The sequence below is a fragment of the Corylus avellana genome, chromosome 2 (genome assembly GCF_965113065.1).
Source record: "Corylus avellana chromosome 2, dhCorAvel1.hap1.2, whole genome shotgun sequence".
Lineage (NCBI taxonomy): Eukaryota > Viridiplantae > Streptophyta > Magnoliopsida > Fagales > Betulaceae > Corylus > Corylus avellana.
Genome location: NC_142491.1, coordinates 1,219,016 through 1,238,814, shown reverse-complemented (window position 1 = coordinate 1,238,814; position 19,799 = coordinate 1,219,016). Strand labels below are relative to the sequence as shown.

Below are 19,799 nucleotides of genomic sequence, written 5' to 3'. Positions count from 1 at the left end.
CAGCATACCAATTATTTCTTGACTTTTAATGGGGAACAGAACATTTTTGAACATTCTAAGCGGTCCTTGGAGAGAAGGACCAAGGATTATTCCGACCTGGTTCACATAAAACCAAGACACATTGGGGTCAGATATGTTACAAAAGGAAAAACAGAGAAATTAAGTGTTGGAAGAGAGCACGTACAAGAAGTTGTGTGGTGAAATTGGTGACTCCATGACACTTAAGAATGTATTGGGAGGCTTGGGTGAGGGTGAAAAAAAGAACCATTTGCAGCTGAAGCATCGGCATCGAAAACGGCACCGTGCCGGAATAAATGTACCCTCCATAGGCCCTGTGAATGGATCATGGCGGGGAACTCATTACATTCGATTATGGTGATCATGCCACTTCCATTAACATATAAGTTTTCATTGTGCATTTTTTCACACAAGAAATGCACGTACGGCATTCTAATGAACAAAAAATACAAACTAGTTAATTGAGCTTGAAAGAGTCTTTTAATTCTTCATTTATGTGAAATTCACAATTTAAATGATTAAATTATTGAATAAAAAAAAAATACAAGGGGCCTTTTTGCCTGTTTTAGGAGTACAAGTATTAGCATTGCTGGTTAAATAACTAATCAACATCCATCATATCTTATGGTTTGTTAAAAAATAATATTGGGTCAATCCTTTAGAAATGATCAACATCCATTATCTTATATATTCTTAATTTTAGGGGAATCTTTACTTTTAATCCCTAACCTCGTACCAAACTTCAACAATTTCAACATGGGTATTCGATGTATCAATCACATTCAATCACCCCCTACTGTTAGAGTTTTTTGTTAACTCAAACCGCTAACAAGTGAAATATCCCTTATACCCCTGTAAAATTTATAAAATTACAACAAATACACCTGCATTAATTGGTAATTTCATTTTTGGCAAAGTTTTTAGGATTAAAATATTAATTAAATGATTAAATTCATAATTTTTATGGTTATTTAATATAGTATGAGAGTCAAGGTCATGAGTTTAAACCTTAAATCTACCGCTCCCTCCAATTACAATTAAATATTGTATTTATTGGGCCTCACTCATTGGGAGAGTACTTTGAGCTCACACACGATAAAATAGTGTTAAAATATTAATTAAATGATTAAATTCATTATTTCCTATCCCCTTAAGCTTTTGAGAGAAATATTTATTTAACATTTAGATAAAATGTAAATTATATCCAATGTTGTAAGCACACATAGACTATGAATAGATAATATTATTGAAGTATTCATATTTGTTAAAAATTATATTTCTATTGCTTTTTGAAATTATCAATTAACCTTCTTCTACATTAAATTCATTCGAATTGATAGATTCTTTTGTGTTATGGACGTACTGTTTAGAACATAAAACTTAATCGTTAATTGGAATTATGGAACCAATAGTAGAGAGTTGATAATAGTAGGGCTTCACAATCCAGGCCATGGCCGACTCTTCCATTCAGGCAGTCGACTAAGCCCCCAATGAAATAAGGCCATTAAATAGTGGTAGTGTAATTAAGGCCCCGAGCTTTTAGAAAAAAAATTAAAAATTAAAAAATTAAAAAAATTAAAAAAAATTAAAAGTTCAAGGCCCTAATTATGGTATAAATATTAGTCAATATATTTCTATGGAGTAAGATCCCAATTATAGTAAAAATGTTAGTCAATATTGCTAATTTATTAGCCTTTTGTCTTCTCTAACAAAAAGGGAAAAGAATCCTCTCCATTTCAAGTGAGATGGAGAGGACTCATTTAGTACAATTAGAAGGACATACTTATCTAAAATATTTTGCCAAAAAAATAAATGAACAATATTACCCTCCTAAATGCACTAAATGAATTATCTCCATTTCACCCGTTTCCAACAAAAAGTTAGTCACATGCGTCGTGTTGACTTCTTATCCCCTGAACTCTCTAAAATGTCCATGAGGAATAAAATATATATTTTTTAAAAAAATTAAATAGAAAAAATACTCCAAAAAAAATCAGAAAAAAAAAAAGAAAAAGAAAATTGGAGTGGCTGAAACCACTCCGATGGTCTACTTGGGGTGGCCAAATTCCTGGCCACCCCTAAAAATTTGGGGTGGCCACCCCTACAAATTTGGGGTCATAAACGGATTACTTATTTATGACCCGGTTAATAAATGTGCCAATGAGTTAAACCATGGGTTTGCGGGTTGACCCCATATATATATATATATATATATATATATACAAAAAAAAAAAAAAAAAGTCTCAAGTTTGGGTCGTTTATGTCATTTGAGTCATGTCAACCCGACACGTCCTATTAATTAAATGAGTCACACAGATTGTGTCGTTTCACCCGTTAAATTAGCATGCCGTGTTCAGGTTGACATATGTGACCCGTTTATTAAACAGGTCAAATTTGTGTCAACCCAAACGGGTTGGCGGGTTAAATGTCACCCATATATATATATATATATATATATTCATGCCACGATGTAGTACCCCAGCACAATTTGGCGTTATTAGGTAGGTTGACTTCAATACCAATTATCACAACCCAAAGAATTGGGTAAAGACATTATTCGTGTTATATATACCTTAACAAGATCTGTCAAAATTACAATTGATAATCCTTAAAGATGCTTATATAACCTAGTTTCAGCTAATACCCAATTGACATAAGATTAAACACTAAACGTTTTGATAATCTACGTACCCACTCAATATGAAATTTAAGCATAGCATTGTCTCATTTGCAAGATCACTTTCATGGTAATTTGCAAAATCACTTTCATGCATGGACCCCATGACAATTCATTTTGGGATAAGGTAGTAGCTATTGATGCAACCAAAAATGAATTAACGCACTGTCGCTGGATGTAGTGGCCACGTGGGGTCCTACTTGATAGGACCTGCCCTAACATTGTTTATTTATTTATATATTTATATTTTATTTATTTATTTATTTATTTTTCATTCTTTGGTGAAGTTAGTTGCTATGGTATGACAGTATGACTGAGGTGTGGTGACGCGTCGAAGTGACATGCCGCTTGATTCACCTGCAACATATCTTCTTAAGATCCTTTTATGCTTTACTTTTGGTTGAATTTATTTCCATTTTTTGGATTGGGTTTGATTTTCTTCCAACATTATGCCTGCTTATATTTTGCAATACTTTTGACAGTTATTGACATAAATAGTCAATTTAATACGAATTTAAAATTAGGGAGAAATTTCACTTTAAACATATGAATTACTACACTTTTTGAGAAAATTTCCTTAAATTTAAAAAATTCTCAATTTCACTCCATAAATTTTCAATTTGATACAGTTTACCCATTCTATCAATTTTTAAACATTAAAAGTGATAAAATGACCATTATACCCTTGACTTTTTTTTTTTATAAAATTTGACAATTAAAAATTAAAAATTAACTCATAGTTGGGCCACCTTGTGATCCTTTTTTTTTAAAAAAAAAAAAAGAAAAAGGAAAATTGAAGGGTAATTTTGTCTTTTTAGAGGTTTCCGTTAGGATTTAATGGCAAAAATTGACGGATGTGGAGTAAATTGTATCAAATTGAAAGTTTGATGGGTGAAATTGAGAATTTTTTAAATTTAAAGAGTCTTCTTAAAACGCGTGGTAGTTCGGGAGTTATTCACTTATTTGTGAAGTTTTCCCTAAAATTAGTGAGCTAAGATTAGATGTTTTGATTCATTTAGTTCAGGAGTTCTTTGTAAAGTTTCCCCTAAAATTAGTGAGTTGAGATTAGATGTTTTGATTCATTTATTTAAATGGGTCAAGTTATGGTTAACCTATATAGTCTTATACTCATACCTTGACACAACCCAAACCCACACAACATTTAGGACTGACAATTTTTTACACAAACTTAATATGCAATTAACTAATTAGGATTGAGGAATCTTGCCTATTTAATTAAATGAATCAGATTAGGGTTGATATATATAGTCCTATACCCACGTCTCAACACAATCTAAACCCAGCTCGCGAAAACGAATTGTAACTTCTAATATTTTGAAAATAACATAATGGTTTTTCACCAGAATTGAAGCAAAAAGTTACAAGGGAAGATCCTTCGCACTTTTAATCCAAACGGAAGAAAGAATGCAAGATCATATGAGAATACTTTCAAACACATAATGGAAAGCAGCCCGATTCTCACTATGCTTTGTTTCATGGCATTGGGTATTTTCATCATAGGAAAATTTTCAATAATTTATATAGTTTCTCTTTGGAAAACTGAACATGCTATGTGTAGTGTATTAATAATGTATACTTGCGTGTCGGATTCAGATCGTATCAAATTATATGAATCAATATTAATACAATTTATTTAATTAAATAAATTGAACCCTTCAATTTTAACCTGTTAATTTTGTATTATGCAGAATAAAAAAAATTAAAAAAACAAAAATGTGCATCCCATGGATGAAAAGCTAGCTCTAGAGTCTCAATAATACAGACAGGATCTGATCTATTTACTTCAAAAGCAACCTTATTATCAATAGAAAAAGGCTGTGTGAGACAGCTTGGAAAGTACTGGAAACTGCCTCACCTGGGATGGTTCCTCCTTACACCAACTTGCCAATTTTTTCGGTGGATTTATTCTCCAATTATTCATGCCTAAAAGAGTGACTGTTCCTGCTTGTTTGAAAATTTGTCAGAACTTTGAAAATCACCATCTATAGCTCACCCATCATTTCCTTGGTCAAATTTTCATTTAATATAGCATGTTCCTATACACTGTACAATATCTCACCTGCATTCTATCAGGGCAGTTCCATTATTGTTTTACATAGAAATTAAGATTCTATTCTACCTTTGGCCAAACAAGACTTATGCCTAGCTTGATTAATCATGGCTTAACCAAATGTAAGAACAAAGTTTTTTTTTTTTTATTATTATTTTTTTTTATTATTTTTTATTTTTAAAATTCTTTCTCCTCTTCGTAAAGAATAAAAAAAATATTTAAATAAAATAGTAAAATAACTAAAATTGAGAGAACAACTTATATGAATGCTCTTTGCCTTCCGCAGGCAGGACAATTAACATTGACATTGCATTTAAAAGTAATTAATGTAACAAGGATAGAGAGAATTTCATACCTCAATATATTGTCAGTTTATCAATTTTTAACCTACTAATATTAATAAAAAAGGGCAAAAAAAAAAAAAAAAAAAAGTGATACATTAAAAGCTAAGGCATTAATTACCATCTTTTCTGCCTCATTAATCTCATTCTGACCCTCATGGTAAATAAAGTTAAAATAGAGAGTTGAATATGGTTAATACTTTGACGTCTAAGCTACCTTTCAAGGGCCAATTAAAATAGATATTGCATTTAAAAGTAATTAATGTAAGTTAGAAAGATAGAGAGAGCTAGCATTTCATTTCTCAATATATTGTCACTTTTTTAACCTACTAATATACAAAAAAAAAAAAAAAAAAAAAAAAAAAAAAAAAAAGATCACATTAAAAGCTAAGACATGACCATCTTCTCTACCTCATCAATCTCAATCTGACCGTTAGATGAACATAATGGAGAGCAAGAGAAAGAAGAGACAGCAGAAGAAAAAGACGTTGAATCAGAAGAGGAATTGGTGGTAGCAGCAGCAAGAGCAACAAGCAGATCTACAAAAGCTCCGACAATAAACCCATGGTTCTTCTTACGGTTGACCCGCAAATACCACCCGAGAAGCTCCTCCAAGCACTCCCAATCTTTCAGCCCATGAGACTCCACCATCTCCTCCATAGACCGCCGGAAATCAACGTATGGATCCTCCGACTCCATCGCCAAAACCACGCTCTCCTTGAACGGAAACCCGCCGGCTTTCGCCTTCTCTAGAATCGAGCTAGTGTCGCCCGGCTCGAAGAACAGCCTCTCCGACTGGACCCCACGTATCACCATCTCCAACGACTCGCCGCAGAAGTCATCCGACTCAGCTGAGTCGTGGCTCGCCGACTCGGACGAGTTCGTGAACCATGACGTGGAGTACTCGGGCGTTTCCACCCCATGATCAAAGAAAACCGAGTTGACTGTCTTGAAAATGTTGTCGTCGGTACCTCGGAAAGAGAGTGTCTTGGGGTGGTTACACAAGGGCCATTGCCATGGCTGCTGCTTTGTTTCTTTGTTCTTAAACAGAGAAGGCAGCTTCATGATGTTTTTTTTTTTTTGTCTTTCTTTCTTTTTTTTGGAATGGTTTTCTGGGATTGGGGAATAATATGGGTGCCTGTTTTTCCTTAAGAGATGGTATTAATGGGATTCAGAAGGGGGTTTTGAATGTGATATTTAAAGGAGGGGTGATAGGAAGTGAGGGAAGATGGAGGAAATGGGACCGGTAGGGGCTTTTACTTGTGTGCAGTCAATTGTTGGTTTGGAGAATTTAATGTTATTTAATGCCCCCTCACACCAACTGAAATAACTGTGGATTTTTATTTTTTATTTTTTGAGTTATTCAATAAATTGAGGAAAATTCTTTTGTTACTAATGTCACAATTTTTCATTGTTTATGCACCAACTAACCTCTAATGCATATATTATGACAACTAAAGCTGTCAATTTGTAAAATTGACTTTGTTAAGCTTTGATAATTTGACTTAGATGGTTTAATTTTATAAAAAACATAGGAGAAGACCTAGGCATTGGAACGAGTCTTCTGAATAAGATTTATATGTGACTTTAGAGAGTCTTTGTCAGAGTGGTGTTCGGTCAGCGTCTAAATGATGTGTTCAGAACTGAGACTAAGTGAGAGAATCGAGCGGTCGAAACTCGTCCAAATGAGTAGTAATTATTTTGAAATGATCGGTTGGAGCTCATTAGATTAAGAATATTTATAGCAGTTTCATCGCAATTCTTGTCCAAACTAGTTAGTAATTAATAGTCTTGTTTGAACAAGATCACACAATTGAATTGGGTGTTTTAATTACGTGTTTTAGAAGGGTTACAACTATCTTTTCTATATAAACCTAATAAGGATGGCCTTGGCAACAATGTATGCTTGTTTAATTGCTCAGTTTTAATTAAGAAATTGTCAAAGGTTGTGTTTTCTTCTATGTATATTAACTTATTTTTTATTTTATTTAATTTTTAGTTTTGGAAAGAATTATGCGTTGTGTGTTGTTTTCTTTTGCGACTCACTACATCAATTTATTTATTTAATTTTATTTCCATTTGTTTCTTTTTTCATGTAAGTAAAGTAATCATGAGTAAGACGCCGTTGATATGGAAAGTTGTAGCTATCATGAACCATGTGTCTTGGCATCCTTAGCTTAATCAAAATCAAAGGATTGTATTTGAGATTTTCGACTCTTTGAAAGAATTTTTGAGTAATGCTAGACCTGCTACCTTGTTAGCACGTTTTAACATATGATTAGAGGTACGCTAGTTAGAAAAAAGAAAAAAGAAAAAAGAAAAGAATCTAGCACATTCTAATAGCATGCTAACACATATTACCCTCTAAAAAAAATTACCAAATGGAACCATAATTTTCTTGGGGAAAAAAAAAGAAAAAAGAAATCATGAAGAGGCATATACTTCATGTGAGTGACTTAAGAGGGAACCGTTGAGTCACACACACTTGTCCTTGCCCAAGTATTTATGAATTGTCAATTGAGACCTCAAGTATGGCTCGCATTGATTAGGTACTTGCTTCTGTCGAACCTTCTTTTACATGCCATCAGAGCCCATTAAAATTTAAAACGGATAAATGGTATTTAATAGATTATTATATAATTTGTTGTATAATATAAATAATATAATAGTAAAAATCAATAATTAAGTTATATTTTTACAAAGTTGTTTGATTCAAAGATTGATTTTTATTGCTACATAATTTTAATTGTGTAACAATTGTATAGTAATATACTAAATAACAGTATGTCAGATTATTTTGAGCTTGGTTTTGTATCTGACCCGGTTCGTACCAACCTAGTTTGACATTGGAATTGGAAGTCTTATGGTTTAAATGAGATTTTTTAAAAAAAAAATTTCTTCTTCTTCTTCTTATTCTTCTTCTGAGGTTAGGGGTAATATTTATATTCACTTACTATTGGGGTTTCGTACGCATGTATTATTGACGTCTCCTGTATTGTTTTCTCTTAAAAATAGTGTAATTTCGTTAAAACTCTGTTGACGTAGTCTTTAGCGATGAACCATGTAAATCTCTATTTTTTTATTGTTTATTTTTGCGTTCTTTTTAATTTTTGCGTCTCGCCAATTCTGAAAAATTTGATAAATTTTTTAACACAGTAATCATCAAAATTAAATAACCACGGTCGATTATATATATAATATAAAAACAATAATATTTAATAGACTATTATACAATTTGATAATATAACCAAAAAAAAAAAAAAAAAAAAAAAGTCATTATATAAGAACACATAATATCAGTCGTATCCGTCGTTGTACAATGATATATAACATTTTACTGCTCATAATTTAATCCAACATTTTAGAAGGTGTCATGCGGCCGCCGCTGCCGAATTCTAGTGGCTCTTAAATTCTCAACCAATGAACAGGATAAATCCAACGTAAACTAACATTGGCCAATTTGTTCCGATACAATTTATTGCAATCACAAGCAAAATTCGTGACTTTGGTGGGACTATTCGTATTTTCTTGTGATTTTTTCCGACCATTGCAAGTGCTTCATCCTTTGTCGATAAGATGGAGTTGATTTATGTTAAATAGAATTAAAATTTTTTTAAAATAATTAAAAAAAAAAAAGAACTGTAAGGGAAGCGGAAGCGTAAAAAGAGATCGAGAACACAAATTTTAGGCTGGTGAAGCGCTAGGAATAGCTTCCTTTAGATTTTTCTTAAATTTAAATAATCAATCGACTTTTTTACTTTTAGATTCAAATAGAAAGTTATTTAAATATTTTTTTTCAAATAAATGTTAGATGAAAGAGAGGAAACATTAAACCTTTTTTTTTTTTTCATTAAAATAATGGTTAGAGAAGCAACTAGGATTATAGGATATCACTTTTGGTTCTCTTGGTTCGCTAGGTTTATAAAACATCAGGGGTCCCGTTGTAATAAGCTTTTTAGGAGTTTTTCCTACACTTAAAGAAATGAAATGAGATGTAAAGCCTATTGCAAGTGTTTACATCTACTACTAAAAAATGTCATTTATAGGGATACAATTTACTTATAAGAAAAACATGAGGTGAAGTGAGGTAAGACAAATAATCAAATCTCATAGATTTGACTACCAATATATATAGTAAATACTTAATAAGAAAATGGGCATTTTTTAGATTAATCTCTGAGTCAATAAGCCAAAACATATTACAATTCAATTTTTTTTTTAATTTTTTTTAAGTTCTTCAAAAAGGTGCAATAGATCATTGTCATTCGTTAGTGCCACATCAACATCTTTGTCACATCACATTAAAATTATAATGTTTCTATAATTTAATGATTTTATTAAAAAGATAAAATCTTTAAAATCAAAACAATTTTTTTTAAAAAAATTGAAATGGTGGCTAGCTAGCGGTAGAGCTGCTACCCCTAGGGCTATGGCCCCCAAACCCTATTGGGGTGGCAGCCAGCCACTCCCAATCCCTATGCGGGGGTGGCCGCAAACACCTTCCGCCTAGGGGTGGCAACTCCACCAATGATCAAACTTCAATTTTTTTTTTCCATTTTATATTTTTTTTAAGATTTGATTTTTTTTATTATATATATATATATATATATGATCAAACTTCATTTTTTTTTTCCATTTTTTATTTTTTTAATATTTGATTATTTTTTATTATGTATATATACACACTACATTAGTTAGGCTTGGGATTATCCACTTTTGATATTTTGATACTTCTAGATTTTATTTTTATTAACATGAAAATTTGTAATATTTTTCCTATTAATACGATGAAATCTTTCGATCTATCTTGCCAAAAAATACAATTGATACAATGTCTGCTTTGGTTTGTTGAGTTTCAGTCTCACTAACCCAGGTTTGCATTTCTTTCACAGCAACATATAATAATGACTACCACGATAAGTGCCTGTTAAAAAAAATGATTTATATAATTAAATTAATATTTTTTATTAGTTTAAATTTTTAGAATAAAAGATAATTTAACTTGATATTAGAGCTGATGTCCTGAGATTGAACATGGACTATACAAGTTATCTTCCACTTTAATTAAAATAGTTCACGTGTTGTTTGGTTCCACTAGTGAGATAGACTCAGTTTAACCCCCATTTTAATTTAGGATAGAAATTTCTTCAAACTCATTTAAAATAGTGCAAAGTGTCTATAAATATTTAAAATGTACATTAAATTCTTAAGCTCATTAATTGCAGTTTACTAACTTATACTTACGTTTTAAATGTTTATAGACACTTGACACTATTTTAAATGGGTTGGAAGATATTTCCTCCAGACTCGTTTGGAGGAAATCTCTGTCATTTTAAATTAATATAATATGGTGATTGGTCTCACAATGTGAGGGAGAATTAAATAATTAATGTTCAAATATTAATTTAAATAAATAAATTAGCAATTTTCCTTCAATTTAATATTTTTTTATGCGTTACACCAGCCAAAGCAAGGGGCGGCACACGTGCGCCAAGGAGGTGCGTGGAGTCTACATGCGGAAGCGGATGACATCGACTGAAACGAAAGAGACTAGTAAAGGCTGAGAAAAAGCAAAAACCCATAGAAGTGGTGCGTGTCGTACACATTGCATGACACAATTATATAATAAGGTTAAATTCATTTTACCCCATTGAAGTTTTATGAGTTTTTCAATTCGAACTCTAATATTTAAAAATTGGTAATATATCCCCTTAATGTTTAAAAAATTTTCAATTCAGACCATTCGTTACTAATTTCCGTCTAATTGTACAGAAATTAAAAAAAAAAAAAGGCATTGATGGTCGTATGTAATTTCATAGATTTCCTTCAAATTTGACGGAAATTAGTAACGGAATGTCTGAATTGAAATTTTTTGAAACATTAGGGAGGTACATTGCTAATTTTTAAACATTAGGATTTAAATTGAAAAATTCTTGAAACTTCAGAAAAATAAAGTGAATTTAACCCTATATAATATAATGCATGGTACACCCTCATAATTAAAAATGTTATATCCGTTATATTATAAAGATGCAACACGGCCCTAGGAAAAGACTGGAGGGTATATTGACTTAATCATAATTCCGTTCAGATGAGGGTGGCGTCCGAGTATTGTTGATTGAGCCATGAAGGCCATCAGTCGCACCATCTTCCGAACCAGGTTGTGGTTGAGAGACCCTAACAGACCTACCTAAAGGCTCGATTGCAACCTTAGCCAGACGAGGTTCCAACCGAGTCACTCTACCCTTCATCTTGTCTCGGGCCGTACGTACTACATCATTTAATAATTTTTTTTTTGCTCTTTCTTTTGGAATTTATGTTAGTTGTAGGACATCCATGCATGGTTGGATATATTGCTGCAACCATTAGATAATCAGAAGGTGACGATCTACCAGTCAAGTTGGCTCCTATCACAGAATTATCTTCTGTACTTGGGACCTCTATGCCCTACAACACCTATCGTTGCTGAGAAATGTCTCTGTTCCCTATTGGTACCTATGTTTGTGAATTTCTCGTGACTTCATGTGGATGGTCCCTAACATGGTCCCCTTTTTTTTTTTTTTTTTTTTTTTTGGTAATTTATTTTGTACAAAACCTCTATGGTCCACTATGAAGGTGACTTAGTGGGGTACTTTCCCTGAGAGTTAGTTGATCGGAATCATGGAGAATGCCAAAAAATGGTGGAGCCTCATAGGTATATCACAGACAAATAATAACAGATAATTTAGCAAATATTGTTTTGTCACAGAGCGACGTGGAAGTTATTGTCAGAGGATGAGCTTTCGATCTGCTCATCGACAAACCTCATTAAACATACCATGTGCATGCACACTGTTAATTAATATGTCAAATTTATATTAAAAAATGAGAATAATTACTTCTTAATTTTATAAACATAATTTTTTATTAGAGATTATATATCTTGTTTAACACACCTTATAAATAGGATCTATTATAATTAATACAATATGTTTTATGTCGATCGACCAGTACTAAAGAAGTTATCTTATATATTCTCGATCTTTTCTTTTTTTTTTTCTCTCCTCTCAAAATAATCTTTTTTTATCTAACTTAATTTATATTTTGTCAGAGCTGGTTAACTCTCAATTGTATATATGAATTTAGTTAGTAAAGAGGCATTTTGATATATACCATACTACACGTCATTCCTCTGAACATTATCTTCAACCATCATTTTTTGCAAATTTAATGGATCTATCATTGAATTTGTGGACTCATGTGGGTTTCACAAAAATTCAATAGTAGATTCACCCATTCACTATACGGAGAAGGTTGAAAGGATAATTTTTATCATTTCGCTATACCATATACTATGATTTGTATCATCAATTATCTTAAAAGTAGATTAATTTAATATATATTTTAACACTACTCCTCATATCCTCTAAATGGAGAGGATCCCATTTAGGCTAAAAGATGTAAAACTTGAGACCAAATTGTCTTCATATTTTACAATTCTGACAACTTCATCACACTAATGGACTAGGATCCCCTACAATTTCAAGAAATTGTAGATTCTTAAATTACAGAATTTAAGTAGTTTTTAGACATTAAAACGCTTGAAAATGTTACATATTAAAAATGGTGCATGTTATCGTTGAGAATCGAGTAAATTTTCATCAAGTTTTTTCTTTCTATGTTGTAAAAAAAAGCTTTGAGCTAAAAACTATATTTTGATTTTCTGAAGAAGAAGCGTTTCTGTAAAAGTGAAAAATGAAACTTTGTGATAGAAAATTCTTTCTGACTGCCTTGATAACATGCCACATTTTTAGTGGCATTTTTCAAGCGTTTCAATACCTTAAAACGGCTTATTTTTCTTAATTTGAGAATATACAATTTCCTTAAAATTGTAGAGGCAATTTTAGTCAAGTGAAAAATAGAACTGCTTATTTTTAGTAAGGTAATGACCCTTTTCATTTAATTTGAAATGGGGATTTAAAGTTGACACATTTAACGATTTACATTATGTCAATATTGACACGTCTTTTAAAAAAATTAAATAATATGTCATCATATACATTGTTAGATGCACAAACTTTAAATTCTAACCATGAAATTACTACGGTCCATTTTATTTGAAATAGAGAATATTATATTTCTAGTAAGAGGAATGCTACACTTACTCTCATTTCTTTAAATACTTTTTACACACCCAAAGATGGATTTTTAAAATTACTATTGGATCAAAATCTAATAAAGATCAATCTCATATTAATGGTGGTTTTAAAAGCTACCTATAAGTGTGAAAAAATTGTGTAAAAAAAAAGTAAATGTAGCATTATTATTCTAAATTCTAATAAAAGAAGTTCAACATGGTGATAGAGTGGGAATTTGCTCTCATACGATATTAAATTGCTATTCTTAAACTTTAAACAAATAATAAAAAAAAAATCATTTAAGTAATAGTCTAAATGCAGAGAATTAGGTTTAGGAATGAAAAGCATTATGCCATCCTTCTGTAGCTTATGACAGCTGTCGTCGCCAAAAAGGAAGAGGAATTAGGGTACCCTAGCTTCTGCACTGGCAACTTGACCTAGAACTACTGTTGAGTTCTTTAAGACATACGCCAAGAGATAGAAACTAAGAAGTTTTGTATTTTTTGGCATAATTCTGTGTTAGGATTGATGAGCATCTAAGAGAAAGATGTCATTTCGTTTTCATAGGAATAGTTGTTCGTTTGGCAGGCTGTTCCATCGTAGACCGTAGGAGTAATTTACAGAGAGTTTCAAACTTGTTTCATTCAGCTTGGAAGTTTCCTTTCAGTATATATTTGAACTTTGAAGCTCTACAAATGGCTTTCAAGCTTTGTCCCATTTCCCACACAAGTTCACTATTTCCTAATCTTCATGAAGGAATTCGTAGAGGATACATTAATACGTGTCATCCGCACAGCATAATGGAATCTTCAAACAATGTTGATAGCCCAAAAAAAAAAAAAAAAACAAAACAAAACAAACAAAAACAAACAAACGAGGTCTTGGTTAAAGTATTAATTCAAATTTTTTTATTGGTTTACGTTTATTTTTTTTTATTAGTGGTGAATTATTATGATATCACGAAGAAGTTCAAAATTCAAACCCTAAAAGCCCTCTCTTTCAACTCTCTTAAAAAAAAAAAAAAAAAAAAAAAAATTCTTGCAAAATCCTTTTCGTTTAATTTGGGGTAAATTAATCTAGCGGATCTTCACATCTGCTCCTCTGGCTCTCTTCTAGTGGAGTCTTCTACTCATCTAAACAAAAAAAAAAAAAAAAATCTCATTTTAACCCCTACTTTGTTAAATATTTTATATACAGGGTCTTATTTATTGAGAGAGTCTAAACTCACGCGTAAGAAAGATAAATTTATTAATTATTTACTATTTTTTATCAACTTAAAATTTTTAAACAATTTTGACACTATACATGTTACATAGCTAATGGAGCATTTAGGATCCTCTCTATGAACATTAGATTTTATGGCATTTATAGATGTATATGTTGTCTACATACCCGTTATTAAGTCATTTAAAATTTTTAAATAATATATCATTAATTATATACACTTTTAAATACTGTACGTAAAATATAGCCTGGACCCTCAAATATTTCTTCTGTATTTCTAGTGAAATGAAAATATCTTATTTCATATATTACCCTAAGATGCATGTGTGTATCTAAATTAAATATCATGAGAAAATGGTCAAGTCTATCTCAAGGTGGTTCAATGCATTAAGAGATCCTTTTGTGGGAATCTGTAGATCTCTGTCTTCCAAATTATGAGTTATTGGATAGAATATGGTTGTAACTGCACTGCTTTGTCTCCCGTCTACCATATTCATGATTGGCTGATCAACCTATCAGATTACGTGGATGCACATGCTGCGTTGACTTTTCTCATTGCGGCTTAAACTAGGCTTTAACAACATGAAATATTTTTTTATAGTTTTTTCAATAAAAAAAAATTAAAAGTATTAACAAACAATTTAAAATATAAAATAGTCACCAAATCATTAAAATTATTTTTCACATTTATACCATATCACAATAAAAAAAAAAAAATACCATTTAAAAAATTTTGTCAAATGAACCATACTTTGTTTTGTTTTTTTTTTTGTTTTGTTTTGTTTTGTTTTTTGTTTTTTAATAAACAAGTTATCTTCATTGATATAAAACCATTCTGAAACAAAATACTTCATCATACAATGCCAAAGATATAGGTTGAAAACCTTACAATCCCAACACTATCTATGACATACCAAATAGCCTTTTGGCCTATTATAAAACAGTACCTTAAAAATGTCATCATCAGAATCAGTATATAAATCTACAGCATAAATCGACGAATCACGTCTTTGGTCATTGTTTCTTTCATAAATGACAATTCTTTTATAAACTTGATAACTCATCCGTCATCAGTCAATAATTTGTTCCCAGAAAAGAACCAGAAGAAAACAAAAGACTTATCGAAAACTATTTCATTATTCTAAGCAAAACTTAAGAAAATAACAAATCTAAGACCTGCTGCAGCCAAAACAACAGCAGACTTGTCTTATTTAGAATCAAAAACTAAAATATATAATAAAAAAAAGTAAAAAAAACCCCACTCCAGTGAAGACGTTGTTGATACGTCGGCTCGTGGCCTGGAAAATGATGCATGAAGGCTAGCGGCTGGAAAGAAGGGGTGGTCGGCGAGCATGGTGAGCGGTAGCATGGAGAGCGGTAGCGTGGATGCACGAAACTAATTGAAAAAGCCAGATCTAATTCTGAAGAAAATAAATCTAGAAATCCCATCAAATTCTTAACATATATGATATTTATTTGAAATAAAAAGTAAATGAATATGAAGAATGTTCGAGTGCAAGACTTTTTTTTAACATCATGTTAAATTATTTTTTATATATTTTAAAAGCTCTAAATTAATGAATTTTTTTTTTTTTTTTGAATTAATATTCTGCCACAACTCTATCCTACATCACATCCTATACATTCTCTGACAGAATATATTTTATCTCGAATTTCTTAGTCTCAAAAATATGTATAAGAAAAACATATTCTGTACAAATTATTCAATGAAAATGGAAACCCCAACCACCAAGCAGTAAAAGAGCAACATGGGAACCCTCTAGCACATATTACAAATTGGGTCCAGGATGCCTAATGTACTCTAAGAACATGTCTATATTTATGACTGAATGGTCCTCAACATGTCTTTATCCATATGTCAAATTCTCACTATTAAGGCTCAAGGTACGTATGTCGGTTAATGTGTTTTGAGGGGTATTTTTATTTTTATTTGAAAAAATATTTTTATTTGACATAAGGATAAAAAATATTTTTATATTTTTTGTTATTTGTTAATATATTTGTCTTGAGAAAAAAAAATATATATATATATATAAACAAACACGCACAATGTTTGGGGTACTTCTCTAGAGATTTGCATGTGTTTTATTCTTTCAATTTTAGTTTTTAATTTTTATTGGCCTTGTTCAAAGTATATATTTAAGTCAATGGTTGTTGAACTAACTTTTCATAATAATAAAAGGAATAATCACTCATCATGTTTAATCTTTGTGAAATAAGGGAACATGGAAAGAACATGGAAGATTCAGTAGCCCTGCGATCGGTGGAAATGCAAGAAACAGCCAATACAGAGTTTCGAGAATTTTTTGTTAATGTTTTTTCATTCTCCCTTTTATTGTATGTTTTTAAATAAAAACAGTAACAAGCAATTCAAAATATTCAAAATTATATTTATTTTTGTATCACATTAGAATATTTTTTGGGAAAACTTTATAAAATCTTCTTGAACTTTTACTCGCATGATTTGACACTACCCCAAAAGTTTAAAAACTCTCAAGTAAGAGTATAAACTTTCATTTGTTTTTCAATTACTGCCATTCTGTTAGGATTTTCTATAAAATCTTGTCAAAATTTTCAATATATATATATAAACGCATGAATATTTGCAATTTTTTATTTTATTTTTCATAATTAAAAAATGGATATTTTGAAAATTTTGACAAGATTTAATGAAAAATCCTAATACAATAGAGTAATTGAAAGAAATTAAAAGCTTAATACCCTTAATTGAGAGTTTTGAGTTTCGGGTGAGGTAATTTCAAAATGCGTAAAAGTTTATGGGGATTTTCTTATGTTTCCCCATAATTTTTCCAAAAAAAAGAAAAAATCATCTAGAAAGCTCTAACAAACAAAAATCATCTAGAAAGCTCTAACAAACAAAACCCAAATTTTCCTTTCAAACAAAATAGGGGATCATGATCTAGATTTTTTAGGAGGTGTGATACAGCCACACCTTAAATTCAACTTTGGCCCAACTTCTAAACCAAATTTCTCTCTCTATCTAGTTTAAGGCTCTCTCTCTATCTCTCCTTCATAGGCAGTTTTTTTTTTTTTTTTTTTTTTTTTTTTAAAAAAAAACTCTTAAGAGAAAATTTGTGCCAAAGTTGAGTTTAAGTTGTGCATTTATCATTTTCCACTTTTTAGTCATAATGCAAAGTAGAGGATCATGTTTGGTCAACATCAGCAAACCCAGCAAAGAAAATATATATATATATATATGATTGGCTTTGGCCATGTGGATTAATAAACAGCAAAGAATATTCAATCATGAAGCATTGTACTCTTTTGCCAGCGATTCTTAAGGCTCCACACAGGGTTGCGAAGAACATGGAGGAAGAAAGAGGATGTTACAAGAATGTTCACTGTTTTAATTCTTCTTCTTATTTTATCTCTTTGGAAGGAGGAGACTTGAAAACAGTTTTATACATATGATGATATGAATCGGAAAGGCAACTTCAATATGTCTGTGGAAGAAGACAAAGGAGTACGAATATTTCATTAATTTTTCTTAATTAATTTCTATGGTTGGCTAAGTATGTCTAAGCTTGATAATTCGTTAGGAAACATGTTGTCTCTAACAACTGCCAAGCCAAAGTCTCACCTCTTATTCATTATTTTTTATTTTCTTAAACTTTTAGAATAATCCATGCATGATTTTTACATGATATCAAAAAAGACGTTCTCACTTCGAATTTTGTCATTGTAATTTACCTTTCATTTCATTTAAAATATTTTATAAAGTATTCGGCCTTACTAGCTTATTGAGTGAGAATTATTAAGTCTCACCTTATTCATCATGTTGTACTATCTTAAACTCTTATAATAATCCATGCATATATGGTACCAAAATAAACGTCTTGATTTCAATTTTTGTCCTTGTAATTTACCTCTCATTTTAGTTAAAATATTTTAACTGTTCAGCTTTAATTATATATTGAGTGAGAATTTGAGCCCATATATAAAAGGAAGTGTGAAAATATTAATTAAAAATGATTAAAATTCATCATTTTTTAACCACTTTTTGGATGAATAATGATTGAACATAAAATGTATAAAAATATTGAAATAATGCCATATGTAGTAGGATATTATCGTATTACCTTAAAAACGATGTCGTTTTGATTTTTTTTTTTTTAAAAAAAAAAAAATTAACTTTTTTTAATTTTTCTTCTTTTAAAGAGTGGTTAGTGGTTATTAGGGTTATTAATTGTTAACTGCATAAGCAATTAGCGAATTTTACTAACCGACTTTTCACCCCTAAGACTTACTGCATTTCTCAGAAAAAAAAAAAAAAAAAAAAAAAAAATCATCTTTTTTTAATTTAGTTTTCCACTTTTCCAAATCACATATATTTCATTCTCTATTTTAGTTATCTACTTTTACTATTTTATTTAAACATTATTTCTTTTTTAAATCACCTACATGCAGAAGTCATATACATGTCTTATCAAGAGTAAATCTTTTATTATTATTATTATTATTTTTTCGGTGAGCTGCAATATGGTGAGCTCTATAACATCTCACTAATTTTTGAACTAAAGTAGCTAATCCGATACAACTACATTTTCACCCAAATTTGCATTCCTAATTTGTAAGAAATTTGTGTCCAATGTGGAATGCTCTTAGTTACCTTAAAATATGGTTTTATTATTATTATATGGCTCTCTATCAAATTATTTCAGAGTAATCTCAAAATTAAATTTGAAAATACCTTAAAAATGCTGACTAGGCATCTGTGATGCCTTTACGAGATTGATGTTCTTTTTTTTAAAATGGGATTGATGTGCAAGCTCAGGCTCATATGGGTTTCTTATAGGAGCCCTAATATTTTATTAAAAGAACAGTTGCAGAACTTGCTGAATAAAGGAGACAAGCCCAAACTGATAATGTGTGCTCGCCAGCCATCTTGTATCTTTTATTATTGTACCAAATGAGTATTATTTATCTTTTTTTATATATATTCACAGACTAGATTTAAAATAAAACAAATGGGCATGAACTATACCACTTGAATTCTCTGTTAAATAGTTGTAAATAAAAAAAAAATTAAAAAAATAAAAACTACATCTAAATTGATATTTTATTTTTTAATAAATAATTTGATTTTAATATTGGTTGAGTAATTGCTTTAAGGGTATGTTATTGTTTGGTATGCGGAATTGTTATTCTATTAAGAAAAATAAATAGTCTTTATTAAGAATAGAAGGTGAAATAAAATAGCATTGATGTTAAAATATACATATACTCTAACATTTGGAATAATAATTCCCTTATGGACTATGGAAATTGCTATTTTAAGGTTATTTTATTTTTTTAAAGTTACTATTAAT

At 30.5% G+C, this 19,799-nt stretch overlaps 1 protein-coding gene across 1 annotated transcript; it reads right to left on the bottom strand.

The window, feature by feature from the left end:
- Window positions 1-5,396: 5,396 nt before the first annotated feature.
- OFP13 (ovate family protein 13) lies at window positions 5,397-6,365 on the bottom strand. The gene has a single exon (XM_059577771.2). It carries the CDS (start codon window positions 6,170-6,172, stop codon window positions 5,495-5,497), a length of 678 nt encoding a protein of 225 aa, XP_059433754.2. The 5' UTR covers window positions 6,173-6,365; the 3' UTR covers window positions 5,397-5,494.
- Between the last annotated feature and the right edge of the window lie 13,434 nt (window positions 6,366-19,799).